Genomic DNA, 22,560 nt, shown 5'->3' with positions numbered 1-22,560 from the left:
GAAAGGCCATGGGAGGCTGAGTAAAGCCAGGTTTCCGTCTGCTGGCAGAAAGGCCCATGGCTAGGCTAATAGCTGTTGTCTGGCACGCAGTATGGGTGTTAGCTAGTTTAAGTAGATTGTGCATTTTAATTATTGTGCAAGTGACCAAAGTTGAGGAAAGGCATTTAACAGAAGTTAAAATAATTAAATTTAATGAGCTAGGGGACAAAAAAAAAATTAGCAGCCCAAGTACCAGCTGGGGTTGTTACTGCTACATTGCTTATCCACCAACGGATTTCCCTCTCATCTGTTCGACTGTCGTTCTCCCCTTTGTCTGATTGTGCAACTGGACTAGTTGGATTTATGTAAGCTGCATCTTGTAGATGTTGTATTGAGAAGAGCATTCATTTCTTTATTTGGCTGAAAAGTAGTTTGTTTGCTCTAGTGGTAAAGCCCAGCCACAGTGCTGCAAATCATGGCGTGCAAGACAATTTGAAGAGTGTTTCTGTAGCTGATTGCAGCCCTTTATTGTGCCATTCAGTTTTAAAGCATCTTCGCTTTTCTTACATAAGCACCTGAGCATTCTCTGTCACGGAGGCAGCAGGCCATTCTTTATACTGACATAGCTGCCACCTGAGCCCCTGACACTAAAGATTCAGTCTGAGGCTTTAGAAAATACTAATCTTTGCGAGAGAGCAGTGTCTTCAGTTCAGAGTTCTGGTGGCTCTGCAGCAGCACTGGGGGAAGATACTAATTGTGTCCTTGTTCAGTCTTTAGTTTTAACGATGACTTTTCACTGCTACAGGCTATTTGTCCTATGCAAAGATAATGCTTCTGTCAAAAAGGAATTAAGATTTTCTGTTGAGTATTGATAAAGTACACTTCTTGGCTCTTTTATGAAATCCATTAACTGAACACACAGGTATGAGTATGTCACGTAGAGTGAGACTAAGGCCATTTGCCTTTCAGTGGGCAATCTCTGTAGCAACTAATACCCGTGAGCTCAGCATTACTTGAAAAACACTAGTTTGTTGCTGCACATGGCTTTATTTTGTCATTTAGATGCAGAATGCAATGTAATGATTTTCTCTGGTTTTTGTGATTCTGTTGTGTCTGGGTTGTAGTTGCATATCCAATGAAATGTTGGTTCATTTAGTTACCTTTCAGGAAATATGTCTGTTCAGGCCCTACAGAACACCCGGAGGTATTCATAAACATTTTAAGCATAAAATACAGTTACTCTTCTGAAGAAGTAAATAGAGTGGTATGTAGCCCCAGATTATGATTACTCTGCATCTTTATCAGTTTCAAATACTAGATCTCTTTTAAATCTCAGAGCCTGTTGGCTGTTTAGTGTCACTTTGTGTTGATATCATCCAAAAAGCAAGAATATGTCACTGATACAACTTCAATTGATTCCAGAATACTTAAAAACAAAAAAACAACAGAAAACAACCAACAAACCACACAACCCCCAAAAGCCCCAAAAACCAAAAACACCAACGAGGAGGAAGAGGAGGAGTGGCTTTTTACAGAGACTTTGAACAGCGCAGATAATGTTATTGGCAGCAAGGATGCAGATGCTGAAGTTTTGACCAATTCCTTGAAGAAAGTGCCGCCAGATTTGCTATCTCTGCATGGTAAAAAGCCAAGAACTTGCAAGCAGTATTGGAGTGAGGGAACATTGATGCAGTCATTCATCAGCAGAACTTCAATGTTTTCAAAGGAAGAGTATGGGAAGAACACACTTTAAGGTTGAAATCTGACACTAATTAAAACAGCTCTCTCAGGAAAAATAGGAATTCAAAGACAATGCAATAAAATGCAGCAAAGACAAGATGCTAAAGAAAACAGGGATATGTATCTGCATTTTCTACTCTTGTATCTTATTTTTATATATATTTTTAATATATATATGTCTAAACTTGTTTTTCAACTCCCTAGCCTTGGGAAGGAGGAGGAGAGACCCGAGGGAAATGCAGGATTGCCTGTGCAGGGGCATGTGCAGGTAGATGTCCTCAGAATGCTCCAGATCTCCTGGGTTCTTGACTAGGGTGAGGCAGTGGTGCTCTGCATCTGAGTGCAATGCAAATAAGAGCCATGCCATGTGAGAGGCTGTAAGAGAAGTGTGAGCTCTTTGGTTTCACAGTTTAGTGGGATCAGGGTGTTTAGGAGAAGATGTGACAACTTTTGTACAGGGATTTAGAAAGAATAGAATGGGGGTAGACTTTCTTCCCATTGTGGATAAGTACTTGTTGCTTAACTATTCTTGTAAACTGGAAAGTGTTAGGGGGACATAAATGCTTTAAAAAAAAAAATAGAACAAAGTGTCCTAATTAAATTGTAAAGTAGAGCGAAGGCACAATGTCTAGCTTTCCCATTAACTGAAAAGCCTGCAACCCAGTCCCACAAGAGGAAAACCAACAAGTAAAGGAATTGGAGACTGCTTTTTTGGTTGATGTTCTTTTGGCCAAGTCAAGAATTCAGCTACCGTGAAATGATCAAACATTGTTTGGAGAAAAAGAGAATTTCCAAACCACCCTCATTATAAGAGAAGCTTAAAAATATCAATTAAGATAGTATAATTTCTCTCTTGCCTACTTTAGTCTGCAGAGATGAAACTGTGGGAGTGTCCAGTTTGCTTGCTCATTGCTCTTTTCAAAAGAATGACTAGAGTTTTATCTTAATAGACAAATCCCTTGTTAGCTTCAAGGGAGAAATAGCTTAATGATGAGGAGCAAAGTACTGTGCATCTTAAAAGGAGGCAGATGTGCATGCATTCACCAGTATTACAGTGAACTTGGAAAATTCCATGATGGGTAAGTATCTGTCAGCCACTTCTGTAAACTCCATTTCTTAGAGTCATAGAATGGGTTGGGTTGGAAGGGACCTTAAAGATCATCTAAACCCAACCTTCTGCCATGGGCAGGGTCACCTTCCACTAGACCAGGTTGCCCCAAGCCCCGTCCAGCCTGGCCTGGAGCACTTCCAGGGATGGGGCATCCACAGCTGCTCTGGGCAGCCTGTGCCAGTGCATCACCACCCTCACTAGAGAATTTCTTCCTAATTTCTAATCTAAATCTACCCTCTTTCAGTTTAAAACCATTAACCCTTGTCCTATTGTTACAGGCCCTACTAAAAAGTCTGTCTCCATCTTTCTTACTTACAAGCTCCCTTTTAGTATTGAAAGGCTCCTATATGGTCTCCCTGGAGCCTTTACTTCTCCAGGCTGAACAACCCCAAATCTCTCATCCATTCTTCCATTTCTTGGAGGAATGGAAATATGAAATATATATTTAAAAAATTGCTTATATCTGAGGAAATGCTTTTCTGTTCATTTATATGGTCAGTAAGTATTTACACGAGAATGGAAAAAATATCGCAACAAGGTAATGTGATTACAAAGAAAAGTCAGTCTTCTGATTTCACTTCTTAAACAAAACCTATTGGTCCTTAAAAAGCTTTAAATAACGGATAATATGTAAATTTAAAGTCCAACTGTGAGTTGACGTATCAATTGTAAATGCTCCAAGTGATTTTTTTGTAGGGTTTTTTTTGGTTGGTTGATTATGTCATCCCATTCTCCCCCCCCGCCCCCCCCCCCGCCCCGCTCCGACTCTTACCTTCTTCCTACCCAACCAGTTTTTGAAACTTTAAATGGCCTTGGCAGTAAGTGCACTGTAATGACTTGTTTAGTCAGCAGTCAGGACATGCAAAATCTCCAACCCATGAATTATGTAAACTAAAGACCTTTAGACCCAGCATGATTCTAATGATGAAGCTTTAATTTTAAAAGTTTTAAATTAGCACTGTGTACATGTTTGTAGTTTCATAACATACCCTGGAGAGTAATCCTATAGGTCTATAACCTGTCACGATATGGGCAGTACATTGCTGTTGAACGAAGGGGCTTTACTGCATTGTTTGGGTTTAAGCCCTTTGGCGGTAGCAGAAGTTCTCTGTCTGCTCCAAACCTTAAAGTTTATCTGCAGAAGGTAGTGTGATCTTGCAGGGGGATGGAGGGGTTCTTTTTTGTTTATTTTGATTATTTTAGAGGGTGCCTTGCCTTGTTTCTGCTAAGAGAGTAACTGGGGTAGAATAAAGAAAAGATACTGTATGATTAACTTAAAAAAAAAATAGTAATGCTTTCAGAGCTAAATCCAGTCTGTATTTCTCTTAATACACTTTCTCTGTTTAAATATTTCATGTGAAAGCCAAAGAAATCTTATGTGAATGAAGAAATCGCACTCCTTAGTTAAAATTGTGAGAAAAACGACTCTGAAGTGCTATCTGTGTTATGATGTATTTCACTTTGTGAGGAAAATTGTGAGCCATTAATATATGAACGTTAGTATATATACTCAGGAACGCTATGGAAATATGAATTATATGGCACCTGTAAAACATAACCTTTTCTTCTAGAAAACATAAGCCATGTTGCTATTAACATAGAAAAATAATGAAACTTTAAAATAATGCAACTTCTGGTTTTATTTACCTTCAGGTAAAGCTTTTGTATGTATTGAAGTGTTATTTTCAGTACTTTTCCTACATCCTTGAGAACTAGAGTCTCTTTTGATTTTAAAATGTGAAATTTGCACATCTACTTGGAACCACAGTTTTAAGAGAAATATCAGCTATCATGAGACTCATCATAAAACTGTACAAGTTGACACTGGTGTATATCATAGCTGCTAAGTGTTATAAATTGATGATGTTGTTGTTGTTTTTTGTTTCTTAGTTTTCCGCAATAGCTTTTATGCTTCATCTGCATGTATTGGGGGAAAAAAAGATCAATCTTGTTGAAATTTTGTGGAGGAATATTTCATTAGGAAGTAAGGAGCTTAGCTTCACGTAAACCAGCTGGAATTCCCCAAAGCTGAAAGACACGGATGCTTCCTGTAATAAAGCCTCTGAATGATGGGGAGTTCCTTAGCGGCTGATTAACGAAATGGTTTGCAATACTACCCAGTGCTGCACCAATACTCAAGTTCTGTGGGTATTCAGCATATTTTAAGGATAAAGCTATTGCTGTTCACTCTTCTGCTGGTTTAAATGAGCACAGTTGTTACAAGCATGGAAGGTTGTTGGGAATACACTTTCAGAGGGCAGACGTGACAATCCACAGGTGCTCAACCTTTGGCTGCGTTGGGTTGCAGGGTCTCTTAGACCTGCATGGACCACCCCCCTGTAGACACTAACTGAAACGCATGATGGTTCTATGGGGTGAAACCAAAGGCTCATACGTCACCCTGTATCTCCTCTCCACCAGTAGCTGTAAGTACGTGCCTGTATACAGTGCTCTCCCCAGGTCGCTGGCTCAGGGACTTCTTGAGTAAAATGTGGTTTCTGTGTGTTTATTAGCCCTTGAAGGGTTTGTGTCCCATGAGCTTATCTCTGCTTCCTTGCATGAGCCTTTTAGCACCCATAATGTCCTTTGATAGTGTGTCTTGTGTGTGTTCCCTAAGGTGAAGAGAATGTGTTTGGAAATAGCGTTCTCTTGTTAGTAAGCAAAAAATTTTGGGTGGTTTGGTATGTTTTTAGCTGAGATTTGCCGTCATGGCTGATGCTGGCAGAAAAAGATGTTTATTTTGCAGGAGGGAGGTGGAACTGAACGGCATGTTTATTATCCACCAAGACGTTCAGTCTCCTGGCTATGGTTTTGATGCTAGTGATACTGCTTTGGCACTATTTTCAGTATTGTTTCTGTTTCTCAGAACAGCTGATTAAGAAACAATTTCCCAGTCTCTTCAGTTAACACCCCTCTGCCCCCAGAAAAGAATGCAGTCTGTGCAATACAGTATGTGATACTTTAATAATGTATAAATCAAGTTGGATAGAAGCTGTCTGTCGGTTTTATTAACTTTGACCTTTTCTTCCATTGTAAGGATGGTTTGGTAAATATTTAATGGCCCTTATAGATTTTGACAGTTGGACCTGCATTCCTAGGAGCAAAGGTAGATTATGAAGAAATACTTATAATTAATAAAAATAGCTTGATCACTGGGAGTCAGCCTTGAAGGACAGAATTGTTTTTTAGAATATATTTATTTTTAATTCCTTTTTTTTTATGCCTGACCACTAAATGTCAGACTAGCTAGGAGGTTATGAAACGTTTTTAAAAGGTTGCATTTAAAATTCATCTATGATTAGCACCAGTGATTACCTCCATCTCTGAGCAAGTGTCTAAATGATGCTATTTACTTGAAATACCTGTCAGTGTCGTTCTGCACAGTAAACGTAAGTGAATGGTGTCAACAGCACAAAATGGCAGAAGGAGGGCTGCTGGTAATAAGATGCAAGAAGAAAAGGGAAAAGCGTGTTCCTGGAGTCAGAAGGTTCTTCTGCCAGAGCTGTCTTTCCCTTTAATTCCCTGCATATTGCACTCACTGCGAATTCTGGTAGTGAAGATTGAAAACTAAGCCCCTGACACTTTGAAACATTGCCTTTCAAACATGTACTGTCCATTGCTCTCATTGATTTTTTTTCATTTCAGAAATCTGTCGGAGCAAAACAAATTTGAGCAAAATTCATTGGTCTAAGTGGAGCTGTTGGGGCAGCACAGCCCCCCCCTCCTTGGCACCGCATGGCTCTCTTCCCATTAGGAATGCGATGTGTCTTCATGTTGTGCCACAGCCAAGGTCACGTGGCAAAGCAGCCAAGTAAATCAGGAGCCTGTTAAAAAGCTCTGAGCATTGACGTTTGAGTCAAATTGGCTCACAGGATAGCGTCACTCATTTTAATAGCCATTTTCTAGTAGATCACTTTACCAAGCTTTGTTTACCTCCTTTTCAGTCAGTACCCTGCAGAGTATCTTTGCCTAAGACCGCTTTATTTTCTGAGCGTTTGTATGTCCTGTTTTCCTAACTGTAATTTTTTTTTAAATGCAGACCATGGGGTTAGAGTTGTTAGCATGTTAAATACTTCACCTTTTTTCAGAACAAATCTTTAGACAATTTAATGAACACATTGATGTGGGGAGTAAATGATGAAGGCAATTGCATCTGTCCAACACTGAATATTTCTTCTCCACTCCCTTCTCTTTAAAAATGGGGAACTAAAAGCGTAAATTGAAAGTGTTTAGAGCTGAGCTTGTAACTTGTTGCACTCAAAGCTGGTTTCAGGACAGACGCAGCACTGTAGCTGTTCTTACATCTGTGAGCAGTGGGAATGCACTCAGAATCTTGCAGATTCATGTTGTGTCCTTCATAAATTTGTCTTTCATTGGCAAGTAAGATAAAAGGTTAGAGGAGAAAGCTACTGAATGTGAATCTTTCTGCAATGCTATGGAGATGTGTTAGCAGGTATTTTAAAGGCTAGAATTTTCTTTGCAGTGGTAGAAACTTCTTTGCAAATATTTTGGGGTTTTATGTTTAAGAAAAAAAAAGTCTTGTTTCTAAAAAGCTGGTTTATATAGTGAAAGAATTGCATCTTTCTTCATCTTATCTTCTTCCAAAAAGCAAGGATGTTTGATCCCTTGAGAGAAGAAACAGTCTTAACATTCAAAAGCAAGCCCCAAGTTTCAGGAGAGTTAGGACTTGAGAGGAAGTCTTTGATTCATCATCTTTCTTGCCCTATAGCGTAATTTCCTTGTAATATCTATTTTTCAGCAGACTTTTTATATGCTTTTGTTCCAATCATCTTCCATCCAAGTAATATATGTATATGAAATACCATACATTAAGTTACTGACTGGCTGTAATTTGAATCGGTTGATAACAGATAGTAGAGGCCTGACGTAGGTAGAGTACTGCAGTGGTGTGTATTTTAATATATATTGTTTTTTATTATCCAGTTGCAGTACCATGCCGGGCTAGCATCTGGCCTTTTGAATCAGCAGTCTTTGAAACGTTCAGCCAACCAGATGGGAGTATCTGCAAAACGCAGACCAAAAGCCCAGCCAACAACTCTTGTCTTACCTCCTCAGTAAGTAATGAAATATTTTTTAAAGAGTTTGTGTGGTGGTGGGGTGGATTGTTTTTTTAAAAGCTTTTATTGTATTTATTTATTTAAAAAATCATCATAGTAGCACCTTTGTGTTTCCTTTTTTGTTTCATACGAGATGAATTATTCTTGTTGAATGGGTGGGGTACCCTATGGAAACAATATTTCATTTTTTGCTTTTATGGAGGCACTGTGACAACAGAAAAATTGCAAGGATTCTTAGTAGGAGGTCATAAAAGTTTTTGCAACACGAGACTGTCATTGAGGAATGATGTTCCCCTGATTAGTATGACTTGGAGCTTCAAGCAGGACTTTTCTGAAGGTCCTAAAAGGCTGAAGCCAAGAAGTCTTTGGTGTGAGTACTTTCTCGACAAACGTCTGTTCTGAGTCCATCTGTTCACCATATGTTAATTTTGCATTGGATCTAAACCTCTTTTACAGGTGACAAGCAATTATGAGGACACTTAGAAACTGTTTGAGGACACAGAGTATCAACACTTTAGGCAGTCTGTGTACGGATGCCAAAACCACAGATGTCCACAACTAAGCTTATAAATTAATAAAATGCTTAAAATATTTAGTTACATATAAGAAAATGATTATTATGTAGAAAATGAAGTGCTAAGCAATTATTCATTGTACTGAGCATCCTTGTAGTTTGTGGAAACTGCGTGCTTTTTTTTTTTCACAGAACAAGAGTCACTGATGTCTAAACACTATGCTACTAAAAACTTCATAGTTGTAATAATAAAAGTGCCTGTTGTCACCAGAGTCCACAGGCCTAAGCTGATGAAGGGATCTAGTTTTTCTTAATATGAAATAAGAGAATTGAACACTTTATGGGTGCTTGGATTAGTGGCCCTTTAAAGTTTAGAGAAAAGCCCTGTTGACTGGTTTTTCTCCCAGTGACGTTGGACGAAGAAGAATGGTTAACAGGGCAGCTCTTGCAGAACCACATGTTTGAAAAACAGATGTTGCTTCTCTCATATCTGTGAAATAACAGGGGTATGTTTTGACAAACTGGCTAAATAGTTTTCTTCCTTTGTTGGGGTATCAGGTTTATCTGGAGCTTAAAATGGACTTCTCCAAGAAGTCTATAAACGAGAGTACTGTGATACCAGTTACCACCATTTTTATTCAGAGATCTTAAAATATTTTGATGTTTTAAAATCATGACTTTTCCAGTTACTAGAAATACGTATAGCAAGAGAGAAAGAGCTAGCCTCTATTTTTGCATAGAAAAGTCTGTACTTAAACGGTGGCAGCTGTATAAATCTTAATATGAGGTATATCTTTTTATCTGTAAATGATTTTTCCTGCAGTGGTGCATTTACCTAGAATTTGCAGATAGAATGAAATTTTAGTGTGGTAATGAAAGTTTAGCTAGTAGTTGAATTATGTTTCAGTATCTTATTACCATTTCCAGCATTATTCACGGGGAAAATATGTTTATGCTGAGCTGCCCCTTTATCTATCACTGGTTTCCTCCTCTCTGGCTTCTCTTTGGCCTTTCCATATTCGTCCTTATTTGCTATCTTTGTGTGTCTTAAGAAGAGAATAAGTTATATTAAGGCAAATCAAATACCTGTTGAGCTTAATATCATGCCTCCAACACAGGGCAGAAGTAGATTATGAAAAGACTTATGAAAATAGGCTTGTGAAAAGTATTTTTTTAAAAAAGTGTTACAAATGGATTTTAAGATCTTGATTATGTGTAGTTTCATGCAAATAATGATGAATCATGCTGTCATTTTTCCCCCCTCTCCTTTCTCTTCATTCTCTATAAAATGCAAAAGAAAACATCCAGGTGCAAAACTACATATCTCCTTGAAAGGGTGTGCTGCATACTAATTTTCCTATGGCAATTCAGAGATTATTATTATATTTTTAGCTTTATTGATTAGTCAAGAGGGGGTAACTGTTTCTTTGCTTTTTTTGCTTTGATGTATGCTATTAAAATTAAGTCCAATGACAAGTTTTTGGGCTGAGTAACAATGTGCTATGAGTCAAGTATATATTAAATGTTGTTCAGAGCAACTATATTATATAGAGCTTTTCTTAAACCTAAGTAGTTAAAACCAGCTATATGCCAATATGTCATTTTAGGATAGCAGATTGGAGCAAATAGCTACACTGCAGTAATCCTTCTCAACCAGCAAAGGAATGTGGATAACACTGTTTCAGCTCAGGAGGTAACATAGGTGACGATTTGGACAAAGAACCTGATAAAAATCGTTTTATTTTTATGCACATTTTGCATATGGATAGTTTGATATTAAGCGTGTCTTCATTTGAGTTAAATGTAGCACTAGACAGCATGTTACTGCCCTATTTATTTATTTATGTTCCTGTTCCTTGAAGAAACTGCATAGGTAACCTTAGCTGTTGTACATCACGTTCCTCATGGCGATGATGCAAGCTGAGCAGTTACCTTGCTAATCCATATCTTTGCTCTTTACTGCTATGGTGAGGCTTGAGTTTTATTCCACAGACTGAATGTACCCAGATGGTGTCCCTTCTCGTAATGATGATGATACAAAACTCGATTCTTGTGCTCTGTCAACTCATTGTTCACTTGAGCCCTTAATCCCTCTCCCTGCTCTGCTTTTTCTTCTCCTTGCCTCTCCTAAATGGCTGGTGGTTTGGGGGGGTTTATTTGAGCTTTTTTTAAACAAAACAAATGCGAACCCCAAACCTTTTCAGCCTGTCTTGGAGAATCAATCATCTCTTCCTACTTTACACTCAGAGAAGGGGTTTTGCTAATGGCAGAGCTGATTCCTGGTGGACCCACTCATTTGTCCCTTGTCAGCCTTAGGCTGTTTTTTGGTGGGCTTTGGTTTGGAGGCAAGAAGCTCTAGTTTTTCCACTAGTAGATGTCTGAAACAGCAGCAGCAATTTTGAATCAAAAAGATTTTTTTAAAAATGGAAGAGCTCTGTCCTGTGCAACCACTACCAGGAAAACTTTCATTTTCTCACTGTTTTCGTTATCCGAGGGCTTCTAAGGGTGCTGAACAGTTTTGAAGAGAGGCCTTTTAGTGTTCAGTTTTGCTTTTCAGTATTGGTTTTCACTGGCTCGGAAAGTGCAGTAAGGAGTCCTAGATTGATATGCATCTCACTTCTAGCCAAATGTATCTGTATGAGAAAACGACTAACTGCTGGCTTCTTTCCCTCCCTGCTTTGTCCCTCCTGCCTTCTATTAACAAGACATCTCCCTGTACTTGCTAATAGATGCGTTCCCTCACATGCTTCTCATCTGGCTGCTGGATCCTTCCTTCTGTTAAAGGATCTCAGAGCAATGTTTGCTGAAGTGCTGAAAGCTGTCAGCTTCTTCCAAGTGACTAGGAAAGTATATACATGCAACCCTTCTCCAAACCAGGATGGCTTCTTCTGGTTTGAACTAAGTAAATATGATAAAGAATGATGGCTCTTAGTTTTTTCTTTCCTCTTGAAATGTAGTAATCGATGCAGTTAATTAATCTTGTTATTTTGCTTGGCACCACATCTCAAAAGTGAATTCCCAGGTATGAAGTTGTTGTCGTGACCCTGCAGGAGCAGAACGCTGCAGCCCAAACAGTCTGGGGGTTGAGAATGGTGAGCATACAGAGGTATTCCCTGCCATGGACCACCTTGCTGAGAGCCCAGCAGACTCTGGTATGTCACTGTCTCGCTGGAAAATGACAGCAGTGAGTCACTGTGAGATGAGGAAGAAGAAAGAAAGAGGAAGCACAGGATGTTGACTGTGTTCTTACAGTTGTATTCATTGGCACACACAAGAGGATCAGTTAGTTTTAATGGGAATTTTTAGGGGTCTCGGCTGAAAACCTTGTGACTTTGATAGCTCTGTTGTGTGGAGCTTTCTCAGTGCTCCCAGATTAATCTTGTCTGCCTGGAAGGAAATTGCCAGAACAAGAACTTGCTCACCACAAAAGGTACTGAGACTCTTGCCCTTTATGGTGCCTTTTAGGGTCATTTGTTGTGACATTTGTGGTTTTGGGGAAATAAGTACACTATAAGCAATAAACAAGTGGAAGTCTGGTTCTTGTTTGACAACTTCAGGCTCAACGGACAGAGAGGCTTGAGTAAAATTGTACAATTTTTTGTTTTAGAGCTCTTCAACTTTTCTTGTAAATCTCTTGGGGTCTGATGTATGCCCTAACCTGACAATGAAAACATTGTAATAGATTGAGTAAAAATCTCGGTGAATTTGTAGTCTTGCTAGGAGCACACCAGCAAAATAACTTGTCCTTTATTTAAAAAAAGAAAAAAACCCACAAACAAAATGAAAGCCAGACCCAAACCAGTGCTGCCCATGATTTTGTTGCTTATTTAGCTAGAACAATAAGCTGTGAGGATAACTTTTCTTTTAGGAGATAATAAGGACTTGAGGGCAGAGTGCTGGGCAGAGACTCAGGAGGGCCAGGCCGTTTCTGTCACTTGTTCTGGATGAGATGGAAGAGGTCTCTTCTGCTCCCTACACCTCAGAATCCATGTGGATTCTTCTTCTAGAGAAGATGGATATATTCAAAAGGAAGTCCATACTTGCTCCATCTTTGGTGCTACATTAGTAAAAGACGCTCTTTAGTGAGTGGTCCTTAGAAAGTTAATTTATTGGCTCAGCAGGTTTCTGTTCATCTGGCTTTGAAAAATAGTTTACAGATCTCCCAAATTCTGTGTGTGTTGTAGGTTGATTCAGTACCAGCACAATCAAGGTGGTGTTCTTTCATAGCATTGCTGCCCTGTCAGTTTTAATGGTTTTGTCATACAAGTAGTACTGTAAAGATTCTACTGTATTTTTTCAAGAGCTTTCTTCAGGACACACAAATTGACTTCTGAGGAAGGAATTTAATGTAAAATAGTGGTGTAGTATTCAAAAAAAAGTTGCTCTCCTTAACAGTTACCTGAAAGGTGTGTGTGTATATATATGTATTTTAAAACCTGTACACCAGTAATCAGATGTGCCAGAATAATTTGGAACTTAACTTGTGTAATTTATCATCATTAAGAAAAATTCTGATGAGCCCTTTGCCAAGAGTTTTTGGAGGAAAGGGTTTTTTCTCAGCATTTTGTTTTATAAAGCAGCATCTAATTGCTTCCAATGTTCAGGGATTTTCATTATGAAAGAAAGAGGCAGATTATTCTAAAGATAATGGCAAAGCATGCTTAAGCCAATAAATGTTCATGGCTTTTGTATTTTTTAAGACTGTATGTTTAAATTATGCTTATCTAGTCTGTCCTCGCTGTGTTACAGAGGTCTGAAATCCCAGCTGGGGCTTCATACTTTGAAACCAAGAATTCAACGTGCTGGTTCAGTGTGACACCTGGTATATAGGCTGTGGCGGATGTGGTTATTTAACATGCAAGTGTTGTTATTGCAATAATCCCATTCAGTACTATGAGCTGTACTCTTAACATTTGGGCCTCTTCTGAGAAGTATTCGAGAGTGGAAGAGTGAAGTGTGAAGTGTGCTGTGTTCCGTTTTGAGAAAAGTCCTGAGAAGTTCTTTGTGCGGTTCTGAAATTCTTCTTTCCTCCTGCTGGCAAAGCTGCATTAAGTATCAATATTCATTAAATACCGCAGAGATGGTAATGTAATAAAGCAATAATCCTCAGGCCTACATCTATACTTACCTGCAGAAGAGTTGAGGTTGAGAATATAATTAAAGATTAAAACTCTGTTTGCATTCTGGAACATGGAAATATCTTTTTGTACATGATGGGGAATTGTATTAATAAGGAAGAGATCAGTTTCCAATAACTTTCAATACTAGGAGCTCATTTAATATCTCTGTTCATGTTTAAGTTTCTCATGGTATTCCTTTAGCCTGACTTCAGCAAGACAGTGCAACAGGAACTGTAAAAGAACATGTTGCTGAAATATGTGACCCCTTTGCTCCACAAATTAATCCCTTTTTATATGAAGAAAAAAATTTTTTTAAATAGTTCTTTGTATTGTAAGACAATAATATTTACAAGAATAGGTTTAATTACTTTACAGCTGTATACCATGTAGACCGAACATTAATATTTGGTATCTTGTGCCCAGTTTGAATCACATCATTGTGCTGTTTTCTTTTTATTTTTGGTAGATTGATGAGCACCTGTTCTGCAGATGTTTTGTGGAGCTGTTTTAGTGTAAGGTGCGGTGTGTTGCCATACAGTGAGATTGCTTTTATCCCTAACCAGTGTACTGATTTTAGTGTGTTCAGAGTTTATGTGCACACCTTGCAGGATCTTTTGATACTAGTCTCTAATATTTCACCTGGTTCAACTAAACAGAAAGTCTTTTTAAAACTTTCTGTATTGTATTACATCAGCTTGTTAAATAACTATTACTTTCCCTTAAAGAATCTTAGCCAATTGGTTCTTTGATCTTTTATTATTTTTTCCTTGCCCATGTGTTTGGTGGCGTTGTATGTGGTCAGTCTTTCTTAAATACTTCTATGTCTTGTTTTTTAATAAGCTCCATAATTTTGCACTGAAGGTCCATAATACTGGCTTCTGGACTCAAATATTGGTATTTTAACTACCAAAGCTAATCTAGCTAGGTGGGGTACTAGTTCTTCATAACCTCTGGTAAAAAGGATTGTGCTCATTAAACAGGTGGTTTTGTAAGTATTTGTCTAATCCCTAGAGGAAAATCTATTGCAATTATAAAAGCCACACTGTGTGTTTCAGGGGTGAGTATTCCATTCTTAACACGGTGCTGGTGGAGCGGTTTGATCTAATGATGCGGTTGGATGGTATGCATTCCTATGGAATTTTTCAAGGCAATACAGAGTGTGTATACATAGTATTTAGTTTCTTTAAAGGAAGACCAGAGAATAATAGCAACGTATTCAAACTGCCGCCTACAAAACTGCTTTAGAGAATAGCATGTCCTCAAGTCATTTTTCAAACCATGTAGACTATTACTGAGAATAATGAGCAAACAGGAAACCACAGCACTGACAACTTTGTTACGGGAGGATAAGTGCCGAGTTCAGATCATAATGAATTTCAGCTGCTATTGAAAATAAGATAGTTTCAAGTTACTTTAAGATACAACCATGTTTTGCTTTGTTTTGTTTTTTTTCTTCAGGTTTCCCTTCTGCCTACCAAGCAGAGATGACAACAGTTGCTTTTAGATGAGTTTTACAGAAATGAGACTGGACCCTGATAGAGAAAGAGTACACCTTTCATTTTAGTTTGAGAGACCTTTGACTACTTCTAGTTTCCTTAAAAAAAAAAAAAAAAAAATATTGTATCCTAGGGCATGGGAGGAAAAGTTATAATTACATAATCCTAACTTCTTCATTTTCTTCTCAACAGTTTCCCCACCACTGAAAGCTAAGAAATCTGGTTGTCTGGATTACTGCAAAGTATGTTGCCACTGTGGTATTAGAAATTACCATTTAAATTACCCTTAAACTTAATGGCAACATTCAATAGATGCCTTGAAGCTGATCTGGTGCTTTCAAGATTCAGTAGCCAGGACACTCAGATCTCCAAGCTGGGGAAGCATCTGCCATGACTGAACCCCTATTATACTACAAATTATGAGGGAAAAGTCCTAGGTGATATCGCATCATTCAACTTGAACTGAATTTTATCAAGAGAACAGCTGTGCATGTGGGTGTCACGTTGTTCTTTCTGGTTTTCAAATGTAACTCAAGTGAGTTAACCAGTCCCTGTTAATGGATGAAAGGTGATTCTAAGTTTTTAGAGAGGTTTTTTGTTTTTATCCTAATGGTCCATGTCAACAGAACTGACAAGCAGTTGGTAGAGCTCAGTGGCCAGCTGTGCTCGGGCACAGAGCAGTGGTGGGCTTGCTGTTGCTTTATCCTGCTGCTTTTTGTGTGTTTTGTTTATATACTGGGGGAGGGGAGAGGGAAGCAATCTGCTATTAAATGTAATAGCAATCAGTCTCTCGTTATGTGGTATTTACTATTTAGCACTCAATATAATGTAACTGGAAAGAAAAAAATCCAAAGTACTGTTTTGATTCATGAGGGGCTTTATTGGACAACTCCAACGAGATCAAACCCAATAACAAAAACCAGGGATTTACCATTGATTAGCCATCTTACTATTTGTTGCCAAAGATACTTTACCAAGCTCTGCTCCAAAAAAAAGCGAGAAGAGGGTAATCCAGTTGAACTTCCGATTTCAGTGTAAGAGGTAAATTTTAAAATAAGGTGCTGTCAATTTGTTTTATGTGTCTGTTTTGTTTTTGCTGCGGTTCATTTGGGCTATCTATCATGTTAATTTTGTAACCTGTTTAGATACCACAGATACATACAGAAGTCAGGCAGAGGATTGTTTGTTTGTTTTTTCCCCCTTCTTTCTTTCCCTTTTCCATCTGCGGGGCTCTTGAGTGATCTCAGGAGTTGATTGTCCTTTTCTGTGCTTTATTAGGGAGGTATGTAGTTTCTTTAGTTAGGGACAGTTTTGAATAATGGACCAACACAGATGTAATGAGAATCTGAAATCTGAGGAAAAAAATTTATATGCTTTTAAAAGTCTGGAGATGATTAAAATGCACTATAGCACTCAGTCCTACAAGTGCGTCCAGCATCTCTGACTTCTAAATTTTTGTTTGGCATATTGTAATACCCTGTAAATCCAGTTGTCTTTACAGTGTAAACTTGATCACTCCAACAGTATTAAACCAGCACTTGGCCAATAGGAGAGAAGCACTTTTAGAGTGTTAATATATTTTGGATTTTCATTTCTGTTTATCTCCCATCAGTAGAAGTGTTGGAGCCCTAGATAGAGCTGTATGACTTGAAGTTGAGCAGGATCTGAACTAGACCCTTACACTGGTAAGAGGGAGTAGTTCTGTGATAAAACTGTTGTGGTTTTAGCAGATTTGGTCCCAGTACATGTGACATGAGGAGTGGTGGGGTCAGGAGACACTTTCCTGCTTTGTGCTTGGTGCCCCCTGCAGCACTCGGTCCATGCCATGGGGTGACTTCTGTGGAGGCTCACTAAGTGTTGCCAAAGGTCTAGTAGTCGCCTGGGTAGATTTCAGAGCTGCCACTACTTGGGTATGACTTGACTTTATGTGAAAGTGTTCTTTAGTTTTGTTTTGGGGTTTGGTGGTTGTTGTTTTTTTTTTTAACAGTTGCCATTCTTGAGTCTGGTGACGCTTGGTAACTCAGCACTGAGTCAACACCTTTGCTGTTCCATGCATCTTTAGAAATATGATTCTTTAAAAAAAAAATAATCTTGATTTAATCTCCTAATATGTTGATATATCTGACAGCAGGGGGTTCTGTAATAATCTTCTTTGTTATGCTAAATAAATGCTTTTTTTTTTTGGCTGTAGTTATATACTGAATTTCATTTCATTAAGTACTATACAGCTGCATATTTTTTTACAAAGTAATTACAAAAAACCAACAGGCATTGATCAACACAGATTATCCAAAGAAAAGATTTTGACTAAAACTAAATGTTCCTTATTATATTAATTAACAGGATAATAATTTCTATCCATGCAAGTCCAAGAGACAAGGACCTTGGATGCTGCTTTATCCCTAGTAAATTATTGAAATGTGCATTAGTTGTTTGTAAAACTTGACAGTGTATCTTAACACAGAGGAAAATCTCTTTTATTTATTCACTTTGAACAAGTACTCTAACAAACCACTATGGAAAGAGAGTGCATGTAATTAAGACTTCATAATTTCTTTACAGAACGTAGAGCTTCACTTAGTAAGTAGTGTGCTGTGAGCGGTTAGGGACTGATAGCCTTAGCTCAAATGTCCTGTAGTGAACACCTCTGTGAGCATGTCTATCTTGAAGACATTAGCCAAAAGAGGCCTGGGGCTGATTGCTGTTGATGTTTTGGTGTCATATTCCACAAAAATTCCAGCTAAGAGGCCTGGGGCTGATTGCTGTTGATGTTGTGGTGTCATATTCCACAAAAATTCCAGCTAATCCAACAAACAGGATTGCTGCAAGTGTGATGTGCAGCCCTGTGTGACTGAGCATGGTGATTTGAAGTAATTCCCATCTACTTTGCTGAAGATGAGCTGGAACACTCCATAGTTGGGGAATGAAAAAGCTTTAACTTTTTGGAAACTCTGGGCGATGTACTGGCCTTGATCTGCATGTTCGTTTTCTGTAATGTGCATGGATCCAAAGCAGTGTGTAGCCATTAGTGAATGCTAGTGTTGCTGAGGATTGCAGCTCTGTTTTAAGAGCAAATTTCTGACTCTTTGATGTATGTTTGCCTTAAAGGTAATGTTTGTGTGAGAACTATGCCATTAAAAGGTGGCAATTAATTAAGTTGTTCCACAGTCCCAACCATTAGAAGATACCCTTGCAGCATTTAGGGCAGCACACTAATATTGCACTGTAGGGAATCCCTATACTTTTGGTAAAAAAAAAAAAAGTGAAGGATGAAGATTTTAATGTGTAATTAAAGACTGCAAATACTAGTTTAACTGCTTGTTTCTGTGTCAAAAAAAAAAAAGGAACACAAACTACCAGTGGTTGGACTAATTAGACAGTGAAGAGCAAGCTAGATAAGAGGGGAAATTTGTGTGAACTTAATAATGATATCAAAGCTTTTGCTAAAGCTGTGATTTTATCATAGAATTGCTTTAACCCCCTATTTTTTTTTAGCTTTACTATTTGGGGGAGGGTGATTAGAGGCTGCTTTACTGCAGCAGGCAATCAATCTGAAAAGAATAAATTAAAACTGCCGCTTGCCAAATTCAGAAATGCATTACAGCAAGTGTTTCCATCTGCATTGGTTGTATATTCCCTTGTCAAAGATGACAAGCAGAAAGAGCAGAGTTGTAATAAGGTGGAGGGAGAAGGTCTTTATATTTCAGTGGCTTAGCAAGAAGGGCATTATTGCATAATCATATTGTATAATGTGATGCAATGTGAACATATTGTGAAGAATTTATTTCTGTACTTCAACAGGATTCCAAGTAACTTTTAGCTATTTGAGAGGAAAATTAAACAGCTATACTGTGAGAGGGGGTAAAAGTACTTCCAAATGGGAAACCTGTACTGTTAAGGAGAAGGAAGCCCTAGGTATATCACAATAAAAAAAGCTTTGAAATGTTGAAGTTGTATCCAAAAAGAAAGGAAATTTAAGTCCCCTGTAAGTACAAAAAAAAGAAAGTTTTCCCGAGTAATGAAGTGCCGATGGGAATTTACCTGGGGACCACAGGGCTGTTCCCTTCTCTGAGGACCGCAGTGGGCTGCCGCGAGCGGCTGTGTTCAGCACCCATCAACTGAGGGGCCTTTGCCTTTGAGAAGGACCACTACGTGCCCTTTGTCACTGGAAAGGATACAGAGTGGGACAGCTGCTTTGCTCTGCTTTCTTTACTTGATGTTAAAAATAATTGTTATTACTTTTTAATTTCACTTCAGGGCATTCTTTGGTATTCATGTGTTTATGAGGAACCCTGTGGACAGGTTAAAGGAAAAAAGCTTGGGTAGCAAATTCTACCTGATGACTTCATAGAGTTTTCTTCTAAATACAATCTTAGTTTAAAGTATTTTGTACAATTATTTTGCTAGTCCTTTTTTTCCCAACTGCCAGTGGAAAAAAGAAATAAAATACCCCCATTAGAAGTTTCACTGGGTAAAGTGACTTAGTTTTCATCCCTTTATAGATGCTGCTCTACTGTTATTTTCATTCCTGATGATTTAATTTTGCAAGGTACTTCCTCTTTGCAGCATAGGTTTTACCTATTAGTGACACCGTTTTTGTAATTTCAGTACTCAGTAGTACATGTAAGTCATCTTGAAAACAAGTGTTTTAAGTGTAATGCACATTTCTAAATGCACATAGATACATTTGCTTCATTGTTAGTTTATTTCCTGCTTCTTAGTCTTGCATGGGTAACATAGGGAGTAGAACACTGTGGACAGGGAGGACCTTGTTAACATTGCCAGACTTAGTTTTGACTTTTTCCTGTGGCTGCATGCAGACTCTTTATTGTCCGAGAGTCATGGCCAGCAGAATCCTGCAGTGAGTCCTCTAATTTTAGCAACCAAAAGAATCTCCATGCAGCAGTTTTTGCATTGAAATTGAATTTTTCTTCTGTGTTGCTCAGGATTGTTCTTACAAATTCTGTTTTGGGAAAGAAAGTAAGAATTTTGCCACAGAGATCATGATATAGTTAATCACTTAGCTAACTTTCGCTGAGTTTACCTGGGCACCTTGAATGAAATGAAATAAAGATTACATTCTGTGTATGATCATGTTCCTATAATACTTTGTTTCCATCCCTCACAAAATACGATAGTGGAATGGCATTCGGCCTGTTCATTCTGTACAATGTATGTTTGAAAGCACTTAAAGATACAGAGATTCCAGAATAAGTCCTGGCAGAGCAAATTACGATTTTGTTGAGTTGCCTCAGTTTCCCCACATGAACTATGTGTATTGTATCATCTGGGAACTATGCAGGAGCGCTGAGTGTGACTCAAGTAATATTTGTACAAAGCTGGGATAAGAGAAGGCACTAACTATAAGGCAGATGCTTTCATCCAGGGGAAGAGTCTGGATTTTTGTCTTTTCTTGTCAGTTGTTCAAGACCAGTTAATTTTTTACAAATTTCAAAGTCCGGGAGTGACACATTGTGAAGAATGAATGACCGCATAATTCCTACTTGCAAGACCTAATAGGAAGCTCTAACTATCCACTGTCAGCGTTCATTCTGATAAATGAATGGTGATGTATTATTCTGTATCCTTTGTGTTCTTGCCTTTAGGTGTTCATTTCAGTGATGGAAGGCAAAGTGCAGACACATGAAATAATTATACGGCAAGCTTGGCTGGAGCCTGTCAGTCTGTGTCAAGCTCCCTAGACTTCTTGAATCTCTATAAATTGTTGAGCTCTTTTGCTGATTGTTGCATTCAGTGTTTGGTGTTAAAATCAAATGTGCTCTAGAAATGGCAAAAAATACCCTATTGTTTTGATGTATCTTAAGTCAGAATTTAATATCTGTGTCCAAAATAGCACTATAAAACTGAGCTCCCCTCAAGCCAAAACCCAGACATTTCTACTTTCCTATTTTACATGCAGAACTTTCTTTCATTTTGGCTTTTGCATTTTGACAGTTGCTCAGCAAGGATGATGCTTTTGCTCGTGACAAATCTCTGTGCACCTTGTGGACAAGTCTTATAAAAGAGCCTTTTGTGAAGATAGAAAGACAAATCAAACTTGGATCTAAATTTGGGGCTAATCAGCTGTGTGGCGGGCTCATAGTTTGAAGACTCATAGTCATATCTAACAGTACTTTACCCTCATTATAAATAACACCGAAGTGTAAACATTTATTGCTTTAGCTTGCTTTTAATGGTTCAGTTTTAAGTTAAGAAAAGGTGTGAGGCTGATTAGCTGTATGTTGTTGAGGGGTATTGCTAGCAAGTAACCCATAAATTTGAAAATTTAAGAAATAATACCTGTTTGGTAATTATTGATTTGGTGTTTCAGTTACTGAAGTGCAGTCTGTCCACTGAGCGCACCGAACAGCCTCTGTAGTTGTAATCCCTCCAGCTGCTCTCCTGCGTGTTCATTCTTCAGGTGCCGCCTCTGCTAGTCCTCTGCCAGCTGTAGCTTTTTGTAATTTTGTAGTCAAGCAGACTTTGATGGAAAGTCTGCTATGGCAGTGGGTACTTCAGACCCTCAACTCTGAATCCTCTTTGATTTCTAGTTGGAGACTGAGTTGGACGGGACCTCAGCAGGTTTTCCAGTCCCATTCAGAGATGGTCTCTTGTCACAGCTAGACCAGGTTAGCAATGACATTGCCCAGCTGAATCCTGAAAACCTCCAGGGATGGAGGACTACACTTGTAGCTATCATCAAGGCAGTTCACCTGCTTCTAAAGGTCTGGTTAATGCTGTTCCTGTTTAAAAACAGATCTGCTGAAAACCCACATACTGAATATGACTCTGTGCTAAGGAGGGGTGGGGGGTGGCTGATGTTGGGAGAAGGCGGGTATTTTTAGGAAAAATACGTTCAGTAGTAATGTAGGTTGTAGTAGCCTGTTTAAAAAACCCAAACAAAACAACAACAAAAAAACCAGCAAGAAGCAGATGAATTAACTAAAAAGTGCTTGGGATTTAAAATAATATTTGTATGATTTTTTTTTTTAATCTGAAATTTGGCTTAAATCAGTTCATATGTTGATGCTTCTGTGATCCTTTCTGTTTTGAAAGTTGTTCTTTATTTAGACAAGGTTACTTCAACAATGTGATTTTACAGCACAACAGATAAGCACATCTAATGCTATCTAATCTTAGGTATTTCTAAGGAAGTGAAATGAATTTCTTGATGTGACAGAGCAATGGTGGCTCTTGCATGCCACTTGTAAAATGAGCTTGTTGACAGAAAATGCCAGGTAGAACTATTTTTACATGTGAGTATGCTTTTAAAATGAAAATGTATTTTCAGTGCAAAGATAGCAACTTTAACACCACAGACAGAAAATCAATTATAATTTTTGCTAGTACAGCTAAAATATTATCTGCTGCTACTAATTTCTTTTTGTTGTTCCACAATTGCTGCCTTCCCTCTGTTTTTTATTAAGTCATCAATGGGGACAGAAATTCTGATATTGAAGCCTAATATTCTTCTTTCTTTCCTGCTATGTACTTGTGCATCTGTCTGCAGTATCGTGATTGA

The 22,560-nt window shown here is 38.3% G+C and overlaps 1 protein-coding gene across 1 annotated transcript in view; it reads left to right on the top strand.

The window, feature by feature from the left end:
- MED27 (mediator complex subunit 27) overlaps window positions 1-22,560 on the top strand; it is a 94,219-nt gene that overhangs the window by 28,809 nt on the left and 42,850 nt on the right. The window contains exon 3 of the mRNA XM_080403042.1: window positions 7,775-7,905. Within this exon, the coding sequence (XP_080259168.1) occupies window positions 7,775-7,905 (131 nt within the window). The remainder of the gene's footprint in view (window positions 1-7,774; window positions 7,906-22,560) is intronic.

The sequence above is a fragment of the Falco punctatus genome (genome assembly GCF_963210335.1).
Source record: "Falco punctatus genome assembly, chromosome: 9".
In the NCBI taxonomy this organism is placed as follows: domain Eukaryota; kingdom Metazoa; phylum Chordata; class Aves; order Falconiformes; family Falconidae; genus Falco; species Falco punctatus.
The sequence above is the reverse complement of the archived record's forward strand: the minus strand, read 5'-3'. Positions and strand labels throughout refer to the sequence as shown.